This window comes from Eptatretus burgeri, chromosome 17 (genome assembly GCF_056783735.1).
Source record: "Eptatretus burgeri isolate ZD-2024b chromosome 17, Ebu_testis_v1, whole genome shotgun sequence".
NCBI classification, from domain to species: Eukaryota; Metazoa; Chordata; class Myxini; order Myxiniformes; family Myxinidae; genus Eptatretus; species Eptatretus burgeri.
The window spans coordinates 17,865,036-17,877,165 of NC_140977.1; the positions used below are offsets into that span (position 1 = coordinate 17,865,036).

The 12,130-nt window shown below is 43.6% G+C and overlaps 1 protein-coding gene across 4 annotated transcripts in view; it reads left to right on the forward strand.

Moving 5' to 3' along the window:
• Window positions 1-918: 918 nt before the first annotated feature.
• LOC147009444 (uncharacterized) overlaps window positions 919-12,130 on the forward strand; it is a 113,909-nt gene continuing 102,697 nt past the window's right edge. Inside the window, exon 1 of one of the 4 annotated variants that reach the window (XM_085861921.1) lies at window positions 919-1,049. In XM_085861921.1, coding sequence (XP_085718047.1) covers window positions 1,013-1,049 — 37 coding nt within the window. In that variant the 5' untranslated portion in view covers window positions 919-1,012. Of the gene's footprint in view, window positions 1,050-9,151; window positions 9,269-12,130 lie in introns of those variants that run through there. The other 3 variants (XM_085861924.1, XM_085861922.1, XM_085861923.1) reach the window with 3 other exon arrangements.

Sequence of the window (12,130 nt, forward strand, 5' to 3'; positions counted from 1 at the left end):
ACAAAGGGAACAGCAGAAAAAAGAGGAAACGCCAACAGCAGGACGGAAGGGGAAAGTTGATGGAGCCGGACAAACATGGGTTGCAGGTAATGATGAGGGTTAAGGGAGAGCACATTGGGTGTACAATATGGATGAAAAGCAAAAATTTTTCAAGGTCTGAGGAGAGGAAGAGGCTGCTGCCTGTTAGTTTAGGCATATTTGCAATTTCGTGTATTTTTTTTGTTAAAATCAAAAACTCACTTGATTTTTGTAAGAAGGTATCATAAGCTTGGGTGGCATTTTTTTCTGAACATTCTGAGAGTATGAAATCCAAAATGGCCGCCGAACACTAATAATGTGATATCTTCGCGAATACATGTGATACAATTACAAAGGAAGTGTGTAAATATATGTTTTCTGAGACCAGGAATCTCATGGAATCATCAAATTTATGTTATATGTATGATCTACATGCCAAATTCCAAAATGGCCACTGCGCACCCGCAATGTAAGCTATACCTTCTCCCTTTCCATGCATTACCAAGCCAACAGGATTTTGTAATTACAAACCAAGTATCTACCTATTTAAAGACATGTATTTTTCACAAAGAATACATAATTAACGAACCAACAAACATCTAAATAAAATTAAATACCTGAATTACTGTTCAATACAGTGTTCAATCTCTTAAATTGTTTAAACAGGAAGATGCAAAAAGTCAAACTGATTAAATGCCTGGCTTTCATTTAGTAGTTTTAACAATGGATATCAAGTGAATTATTATTTTGTGAATACCATAGAAAGTAACACCTCAATCTTCACCGTCTTCATTTATCCCTGGTTGGACAGTTTTGTTGTTGCAGCTGAAAACCCAGCATCTGCAAACTTCCGTACATGGGATATTGTTCTTGCGACAGCTGCACCTTCCTTCGCATCCACGTTTGCAGCCGCACTTTATGAGGTGCAATACTGCTTCAGGAGCTGGTGGATTCAAACAGCGAACTGGAGAGAAGTGACTTGTACCTGCATCAAATGTCCAACCAAATGCAGTTGGTGCTGGGAGGCACGGGTGAGTTTCACAAGCTTTTCTCCAAATCATGGATATGTAATGTGCCTGACGAATGTGTAAGTCCAGGGAGCCAGAAGTTGGTGTGAGGTTTTCTCCTTCGGCTGCACGATTTGAGTGGAGAAACCAGCGGAGCTCATTCACTTTTGTGTAGATTTTGGATCGATACAAAATACAGACAAAGCGTTCCAACTGAGAGCATACATCAGCGGGCAGATCAATGTCATTCCCGAGCATTGCTAGTGCATCCAGGATCTCATCATCACAAGACATAAATGCCTTGAAGCATGAGTCTTTGGTTCTGCCAGCAAATCTACCAGACATATCGGAACCTGTCAGAGCATGAAAACCCAACAGTGCAGAAGCGCGCTTTGGTCCTAAGTTGTTGTATATGCTCCGCACAGAAATGTTCCTCTTCAGCCTGCCCTTTCCCGTAAGGAAGGTTGTGGACGTCGGTAAGTTTGGATACATGTAGACAAGCAACAACAAGACGTCTGTGTCTGGGGAACTGACAACAAGTTCTGGTTCATTGAGAACAGTTAGAGCATGCAGTACAAGCAAAGTGTCTGCCTCTTCTTGGCTGTGAGTGAGGAGCGAGTCTGGGATATCAACATTGCCCTTGGGTTGTGTTCCTGAGGTCACCATAAGTTTTTTTCAGTCTGTTGTTGGAGCTCTTGCTGTGACATACAACTTTGTCAGCCAAATACTCGGTCAGTTCTCCTTTGGTGCGGATATCTGATAAGAAGTCCTTCAGGGAAATATTTTGGATTAAAGTGTTGTCTTTCACGTGGTGATATGTTGACTTTCCCTTGGTCCTCTTTGTCCTCATCTGTTCCTTGAGCGATGTTTTGACGTACCGGTCGAACACCAATCTGACCTCCTCATATTGTGCTGCCATGTTATGGATTATCTGGAGAAAGGCATCTGCAAAGTCTTGGCATGTTTTCATTTGTTCCGTTTTGCTAACCGAATTTACCACAGCCATGCCATCAATAATGATCACTCGGTGTGCTGACGATCCATCTGTTGGGTCAACATTTGTATGTTCCACTGCTGTGTCTGCCACCTGCAAGGGTACTTGGATTGCTGAGTTATCAGATGGCTCACTTCCAGTTTCCTCATTTCTGTCAGCTTGAACCTGTTGTGTGTTACTGTCCAGATTCTCAAGATGATGAAGTATTGATGCCTTATCGTATTCCAGCCAGCAGGAGGGATCCATCTGAAGCAAATAGTGATCGAGGCACCACACCAAACTCATAAGTTCCGATGCATTCCTTGAGATTCAGCTCTGGTCGACTTCTTGAAATAACAATGAACCATTGCAACAGTCCTCGCTCTTCTTTGATTTTGACCACATTGTCTCCCATTCGGATTTCTGTCATTGCATTGGCACTTTTGAAGGTACCCAGTTTCTTTTTGGTCATTTTGTCCTACACAGAAAGTTTTCCTTCCATTAGGCGTTCAGTGACAAAACCTTCAAACATCTGTTGCCCAATCTCATCACGCCGAAGGATGTCGTTGGTATCGGTTTCATTCATAGCTGCTTGGGTGAGCAGGTTGTAGATCTCATCCTCATCAGCGGATTCAAATGGGTTTCCATGCGCGTGAAATACTGCACTGAGTTTGACAGCATTTTGTGTTATTCGGGAGAGCTTTCCCCCTGTGAGTTCATGGTGCTGTGTTCTCTTAGCCTTGCTGCCAGTGAAGTACTTTTTCTCAAATTCATGTTATATCTGACTTGTATGCATATATGAAATGTTGTGCCAGCACAGATGCACTTTGGTTCATAGATTCGGCCCTGCTAATTGTTTTAACTTGATGTAAACCTTGGATAGCATGCTTGCAGAAGAGTTGAAGCAAAGCAGGTGGTTCATAATTATCAAATGTTGCTTCAAATTTACACGGGGTTACGCTTGCAATGTCTCTTGTCAGTATTTTAGCTGCTTTCAGAAGGACTTTCACATCTTCTCTTAGGTGTTTTGTATCGGTGGCCAATGCACCAGCTAACAGGGTTTCCTTGGCTTTTTTAGAAAGTACTTTCTCAGGTTTGGTTTTGTCGAGGCTGGTGAAGTGCACATCAGTGATGTTGTCCAAAATCAGTTGCTTTAAGTATGGTTTGTATCGCGGATTGTCGGGTAAAGGGAACCCATTGGCTTCTAGCAAACCAACATATGATTGTTCAATGTCGTTCATATTCAAAGCTGAACTGTTAGATGTGTCATTCATTTCAGTTTCCACCATGTCGAGCATCTCCAGGTCAGACACTAACTGTGCAAAATGAACATGCTGTTTTGGAGGTCTGTTAGCTTTTTCTATGTCTCGTTTTGCATGGCCTAAGCACAGAAGGTGATACTTCATGTCCTCAGCAACTGCTGTAAGAAGATCAGGTGAGCCTACAACATTGCTCAGTCTGACTTTCAAAAGTTTTCTGTCTGTTTGTTGACCAATGGCTTTGAGCTGAGCTCCCATGTTTTCAGTTGAGACATCATGCAATTTGTCTGCTTTGTCTTCCTGACAAATGACACGCATCTCCTTGTCGAAAGCCTGACTTGTCGAAAGCCTGGTAGATCGCTGTGATGTGGAACCACTTGTAGATGCAGCATCAGATTTTGGCGGTCGTCCTATTGTCTTCTGTTTTACATCACTGATGCTGCCTGTCGCTTGTCCTTTCTCATATCTGGTCTTGGCTCGTTCAATGCATGTTTTATTTGTGAGATCCTTATAACATGTCTTGTGGTATAAAACACCATTCTGTAACAGTTCATGGACAGACAAACCTTTTTATGCGATTCTGTTTCCCCATATGAACATCGAACATCAGTTGTTGTAATTACTTTCTCTACTGAAGGCAAAGAAGGACGAAGCACATAGTTTGTATAATCTGTTTGCTTGCTGCTCAACTGGCAAATAAAGCATAGTTCAAAATTCACCGTTTTTGACCATGTTAGATGAAGACTCTGCCATTTTGGTTAATCCAAGGTCTCTAAGCCATGTTATCATGGGTTATGGTTGCTGTGGGTACGTGCAGCCTGCAAAAGAAGAAAATAATACGTTAGTACACCATAAAATGGACAAGTGGAACCTTAACATAAAGCGAACAAACTGCTGCCGAAGACTGGATTCGAACGTCAATTTTCCGGCCGCCATGTTGAAATAAAAAGGCAGCCTCCGTCTCAAATTGTGCAGAATAAAAAGATTAGTAGCCAGGTGAAAGTTATTGTTATTATAGTCACCTCTATATACAAGTTCCAAGCCAAACTCATTCACAGTGATTATGGCATGATCTAACGATTAATTAATTAAGCTCCACCACATCCAAGCCTTTCCCGGAAAATCCTCTATGCATTATCCTATTATACAGCGAGACAGTTTTCCCGGAAGATTTTGCGGTGATAGCAAAACAAAATGGTTCGGGTCTTGTTGAGAGTGGTTCGAAGCAGTTCATGCTGAAAAAAATATTTAAACCACATTAAGTTAATTTTAATGTCAAATTTAGGGCGTTTTGCTATGGTGGCGGCCATCTTGGATTTCAGGCAGCTAGAATGCTCAGAAAAAATGCCACCCTAATTTTTTTCATGTTTATAGTATCATCTAACAAAATCAAGTGAGTTTTTGCTTTTAACAAAAAAAAAATACACGAATCTTTTTTTTTCATGACAAATGTGCCTACACTATGTCTGTCAGAAAGATGAGAGATGTCAAGGCAGAGAGTGGAGTCATTGACAAAGGGATAAAAGAGTATTTGCCAGAGAGTCAGTGGGATTATTGATGAAGATTACGAATAATATGGGGCCGAGAACACTGCCTTGGGGTACTCCAGCCTTGACAGGGAGAGGAGATGAAAGGGTTCCAGTGAGAGCCACACGTCTGTGAGAGTGGATTCAGTCCGCAATGCAAGAGTGGAGTTGGCCTTGGATTCCACAGGCAGACGGTTTGGATAGCAAGGCAGGATGCCAGACTCTCAAAAGCTCAAGATTTGTCCAGAGAGACAGCTCTGATCTCATGTCTTATATTGAGGGCATCCACCATTTTGGGAGAGTAGAAACACCATGACCAAGGTAGAGTGACCAGGTCTGAAACCAAATTGATGATCTGAGATGAGGCTGTGGGAAAAAAGGAATTATTTTATGTCAACTGCGATGATGGATTCCCTGACCTTGCTGTTGATTAGAAGTAAGCAAATTGGTCTGTAGTTAAGAGGATCCGTTTTTGCACCTTTTTCTGTAATGCTGTGGTGTTGGCTGATTGCCAAACAGATGTAAGATGACCGATGATAAATGACAAAGCAAAAAGGGCAGAGAGAGGCGCAACAGCAGCAGAACAGGTTTTAAGGACATGTGAGCTGATGCTGTCCGGTCAAGTTGTGCAGTCAAGAGTCAAGGGTTGCCAAAAAGTTTTCCCCCCTTTTCAAGTGCAAAAGACACAGAATTCAGGAGCAATTGGGTGCAACTGGGAAGGACGGTACATAGAAGGAGGGATCAGGGACACAAGATTTGGAAGCAAATACAGAATTGATACAGGTCAACACAGGCCAAAGGTCAACAACTTAGGTGAGATTTCTAAAATCCTCAATTTTCATCTGATTGACTTGAAATTTGAAGAGGATTTATATTTCAGGTCACTGAATTCAACCAGCCAATTATTTTTGAGGTCACGATTGACCAAAAGGTCAACATAGGCCAAAGGTCAACGACTTCCGTGGTATTTCTAAAATCCTCAATTTTCATCCGATTGACTTGAACTTTGAAGAGGATTTATATTTCAGGTCACTGAATTACACCACCAATTATTTTGGAGGTCCACATGGACCAAAAGATCAACACAGGCCGAATTTATAAAATTGTCAATTTTCATCCGATTCACTTGAAATTTTAAGAGGAGTTAGATATTTGGTCATTGAATTCAACTACCAATTATTTTTAGGTCAAATTTGTTTTATGGATTTTGCAAGTGCACAATGTCTTCTTGTTTGTTTGTTTGTTTGTTTGTTTGTTTGTTTGTCTGTTTGACAGTGTACAGAATATCTCAAAAAGTTGTGGACGGATCTAGATTATATTTTGTGGACAGGTTCTGTGTGCGACAAGGATGAACTGATTGGATTTTGGTGAAGATCCGGATCCGGATCGGACAACTAGAATTTTTAAAGTGAATCTTTACCATTGAGATATCGGGACAACATATAGATAGATAGATAGATATATATATATATATATATATATATATATATATATATATATATATATATATATATATATATATATATATATATATATATATATATATATATATATACACACACACACAAGCCGGTAGGCGGCGATGAGTCGCCGAGCATGGAAACTATAGGATATAGAGCAAAATGGTTGTCATGTAGCGGATAGGGAATCACCTTAAGATTTTGCATATCAAATCTCATCCAGTTCCATCCACTGATAACTACTCGGTATCCATTTGAATGAAAAGTACCGAAAATGCGGTTTGAAATCGGAAATCCCCAAAGTTCGAGGGGGTGCTGTGGGTGAACAAAGATCTAAATCGAAAATCCGGCTCGATCTTTTGTGCGCAATGTATTCCAGATGATTAGTGTGAATTTTCATGACCATCCAACCATAACCCAAGGAGGAGACGTAGTGTTTGGCGTGAAAGTACCTCCAGCTCTTGCATATTATAGATTTTTGCACTAATTGACCTTTGACCCCTGACCTAAGCAAAATTGGTAAATATGTCCTGAGGCAAAGTTGTAGTACTCATTGAGTACCATGAACCTGCAAAGTTTCATTCGTATCGATGCACTCACCTGGTCACTAGGGGGCCTTCAATTTTCGCACATACTTAATTGTAGGGGGCGCTGCGGGTAAAGTATTCCATATATCACAAAAACCGGAATATATTTGATAGAGCATCACCTGTAGATCATTCGTGCCAAATTTCATAACTATGTGGGATAATGGCTTTCGAAATTGATTTCGCGTGAACGGTACCGATTTTGAAGGTTTTTCTGTTGTTGCTAGGGAACCAAAGCGTCCCGAGCAACCATCACAATTTCCAAAGCACTAGGTCATAAGATGAACCTTCCACCCGCATTTGTTCAAAATCTGCCTACGTTTACTACCAATTATGCTGATGACAAAGGAACAAACATCCAAACAAACAGACAGAATTACTGACAATAAGGGTTACCTATTTCGGCGACCCAATATATACACACACACACACACACACGTGTGTATATATATATATATATATATATATATATATATATATATATATATATATATATATATATATTCACACACACAAATATATTGTTGCGAATTCGCGCCCGCCGGCGTCCTACCCACGTCCTTGTGATGAGCCGCAAATGTGGCTGCGCGGCAGTGCCCTGACTTCGTGCTCCTTCGCGAGTTTTGTTGGCACCGCTTGGAGTGGGGTGGGAACGGGGCCCCCTTTTCGCACTATCTCAGCGTGGGGGAAAAGGGGGGGGGAATTGTTGATGCCCTGGGGGTAGGAGAATGGTTGGCTGGCTTGGGTCCCGTGACGAACGATATCACCGCGACCTTGTCGCCGACCGCCGTCTTCCCTGCCTTGGACCCGAGCTTCTTGGACTCTCCCCCCAATTCTCCTCAGCCGACTGCAGAAAACCACCTTGACGCCTTCGCCTCCCGACTCCACTTCACTCTCCAACCCGACTTGACCGCCTCCGTCTCCCGACTCCACTCTCTGCCACCAAAACTGACTCTCCGCGCCACAACTCCTTTCATTCGCCTCACGCTCGCCGTTTTATAGGCCGGCAGGAGAAAACAATATGCAAATTTCCGGATCAGGATGAGCTCAGGGGCGGGGCCACGCTCGCCCATTGGATGCAGGAAAAGGGGCGTGAATCTCCCCTGATCCTAGAATTTGCATATCTCGATTCCACACAGACGCGCCTGGAGGCGGGGCCAAGCCACCCCACGCTTCCTGATTGGACGGATCAGAAGTGGGCGTGTATCATTCCTGATCCGAATTCTCCTCGGAAAGGCCGCATTTTGCACTCGCGGCTCGGCGCACGTCCCGTACGAGCCCAGGACAGCCTGACGCTCCGTGATCCCAGGTGGTGCGGGAATTGTCGCAGGAGAGAGGTGAAGGTGGTGGAGGGTTTATGGTGGTGGTTTATGGCCATGGTGCCGTTTGGAATGGCGGTGATGCGATATTTGCGGGAATGAGTTGTGAAGGTAAAGATCGTGGCTGTTGGCGTTGTTGTTGTTGTGAAGCGGCGTTGTGGTTGGTGGTTGTGTGATAGCGGTTGAGATGTGGTTGGTTCAAAATAAAGATAGAACAGAAAAACGGCTATCTTAAAGGGTCGCAGCCCGAATGAATCGCATTTATTCCCTCTAAACAACGGGTTTGGGGCTAACTACACATGTACTTACAGAGATATCTCACCTGCGGGACCTGAATGGTGGTTTGCGAATTTCCACAACTGCAATAATATATATATATATATATATATATATATATATATATATATATATATATATATATATATATATATATATATATATATATATATATATATATATATATATATATATATATACATACACACACACACACACACACACACACACACACACACACACACACACACACACACACACACACACACACGCTGGTGTGGACAACCTCTGTAAGCTGGTGTTCACAAGATTTCCATATTTAACATTCTGAGATTGATCATAGGATGTTCAGCATTCTCCACGTTTTATTGACATAGAAGAAGAAAAAGAACAGGAACACAGGAGGAGAGGACACTTCAACAGCAAGGATGAGGAACAGCCTCGACCCTCGAGGAAAGGTATCTGGTCTTCTAACAACGGGGCTCACGACAACAAACAACAACCTTTCTGCGCCGTTAAACTGCTGGAGATATCAGCAGGGTCAGGGTGTATCTTCTAGCTTGGCTTGTCGGATCTTCTTTTCTCCTCGTTTTTTTTTTCCTCGTTGGATATGTTTGTGGAGAATGATTTTAAGTCAAGATTCTCGGCTGGAAGCAATGCTCTGGTAATACACGTTAGTGAGGAAGAGATAACTATCGAGAGGGATTCCAGAGAAGTAATATATATATATATATATATATATAATATAAAAAGAGAAGAAGAAGAATACGTCGTGCGTGGATCGAGCGTGGATCCGTGTTCCCAGGACATGAACAGCGAAAGGAACATTTCCCAAAGGAAATTGTGAGTAGACGAAATGCTGTGGAGATTTCTCGTTTTTAAACATCTTCGTGAGTGGTACTAAACTAGTGGTCCAGATTATAACATGTTTCTTCGCTTGATATCAGTGATGACCAAGCGCGCGTCTGGACTGCTTGTGGTATTGATATTGTACGTACAGGGGGCGCTCTCCCTCTTCCTGGTTGTCGAGGCTCCATCTCGACTGAGTGCCGTTCGTTGTCTGCATTAATCCACACTAGTGCATGCCCGTACGTGCGTGGCCGTACGTGCAAAAAATAATAACAATAAACTTTCAAACCACGAGCCAGAAACAACAACTCGAGGGGGAGCACTCGGTTGAGTGCAAAACCTCCGCCGCCATTACTGCTGGGTCACTTAAGTGAACCTGATATCCTATTCATTGTAGGTCAAAACGGATCAAACTCTACTGAACCACAATTGAATAAACTAAACCAGATCGACGCGCATGTAGAAATGCCCCAAAAAAATCGAATTTTTAAAAAAAAAAAAGGTGCAAAATTTCTTTTTTTTTCTCTGACAAATTTTTTGGTGGTGGTGTGGGGGGGGGTTGGAAATCACTTAAAACATGTAGAAATGCAAAAAAAAAAAATTCAAGTATTTTTCAAATAAAATCGAATTTTTTTTGAAAAAAAAGCTGCAAACTTTTTTTTTTCTCTAACAAATTAATTTTTTGGGGTTGGAAATCACTTAAAACATGTAGAAATGCAAAAACAAAAATTCAAATTTTTTTTTAAATGGACCATATTGGACTTTGGACCAAGTCCGAAATCTAATGGCATGATCCTTGGACCATACCTAATCCCCCCACCAAGTTTCGTCGAAATCCGTCCAGGAGTTTTTCCGTAATACTGTTCACAAACAAACAAACAGACTGGTGAAAACGGTAACCTACGTCCATCTTCGATGGTGGAGGTTAACCAGGCCGTTCCTTCGCTCTCGTGTGGCTGTACGTGCAAAAAAACTTTCAAACAACCACAGGCCGTTCCTTCACTCTCGCGTGGCCGTACGTGCAAAAAAAAAGCTTTCAAACAACCACACAGGCCGTTCCTTCACTCTAGTAAACAACTGGATTGGGGCATTGTGTTTATCTATAAATGCACATAAGAAATCGAGAAATTATTCGAATACAGTGTCATCACTATCCGGAAGTCCGTACGTTGTAACCCGTAATGGGGAACGCTCTCGAACTTGGCCATAACTTGGGAACCACTTGTCAGTATAATATACTCAGCTCCCAGCAATATACCTGGCAAGTTTCAATTAGATCAGACCAGTGGTTGTCGAGAAACAGCGGACACACACACACACACACACACACACACACACACACACACACACACACACACACACACACACACACACACACACACACACACACACTGCTGGAATTATAGATAGATAAAATACTACAAAATAAGTCAGTATATTTCTCGTAAGAACTTCTCGTAAGTGAATCCTGATGGATAGTGTTGTGGTTGAGGAAATTCGCAAACCACCATTCAGGTCCCGTAGGTGAGATATCTCTGTAAGTACATGTGTAGTTAGTCCCAAACCCGTTGTTTAGAGGGAATAAATGTGATTCATTCGGGCTGCGACCCTTTAAGATAGCCGTTTTTCTGTTCTATCTTTATTTTGAACCAACCACATCTCAACCGCCATCACACAACAACCACCAACCGCTACTCCGCTTCACAACAACAACAACGCCAACAGCCATGACCTTTACCTTCACAGCACACCATCCCGCAACCATCGCATCACCGCCATTCCAAGCGTCACCGTGGCCAGGGACCGCCACTTTAGACCCTCCACCACCTTTGCCTCTCCTTCTGCGGCCATTCCCGCACCGCTTGTGGGCACCGAGCGTCAGGCTGTCCTGGACTCGTACAGGGCGCACGCCGAGCAGCGGGTGCAAAAAGCGGCCTTTCCGAGGAGAAGTCGGATCAGGAATGATACACGCCCACTTCTAATCCGTCCTATCAGCAAGCGCGGGGCGATTTGGCCCCGCCTCCAGGCGCGTCGGAGTAGAATCGATATATGCAAATTCGAGGATCAGGGGAGATTCACGCCCCTTTTTCTCCGTCCAATGGGCGAGCGTGGCTCCACCCCCGAGCTTGTTCTGATCCAGAAATTTGCATATGGGTTCTCCTGCCGTACTATAAAGCGCCGAGCGCTGGGCGAATTTAGTGAGTTTTGGGCTCGGGCGAGTTGGAGAGGTGTGGCGGCGGCGGAGTGTGGCAGCAGCAGTCAAGATGGGTCTGGAGGAGAGTCAGTCTGTCGGAGTCAGAGTCTGTCGGGGAGCTGCAGAGAGGGGAAGCCGGGAGCGCGGTCGAGGTCGCAGTGGAGTCGCTCGTCGCGGGACCCAGGCGGGCCGGCTATCCTGTTTCCCCAGAGCATCAACAATTCCCCCCTTTTTCCCCCCCGCGCTGAGATAGTGCGGAAAGGGGGCCCCGTTCCCACCCCATTCCAAGCAGTGCCAACTAAACCCGCGGAGGAGCGTGGAGTCGGGGCACCGCCGCCACATTTTGCGGCTCATCATAAGACTGGTAGGCTCCACCCGGTCTCGCGCCCACAGGCCCCGTCTGTCCCCTTGTCGTTGAGGGTGGCCCTTTTTCTTTTGCTTTTGAGTATATGTGTTGTCGGCGCCGTCTGTAAAGTAAAACTGTGTAAGTGTTGCCATGTGCTCGCGTAGTCGGTAGTAGATCTGCATTGTTGTGTTTCTTTTGTTGCAATTGCTTTTGGTGCATAATTGTTGTAATTGTATATGTGTGCTTTCCGTGTGCCGCGGAATAAATGTGTCTCATGTTGAACTGTTTTTCCCGTTTCGCTTCGTCTTTTCTTTAA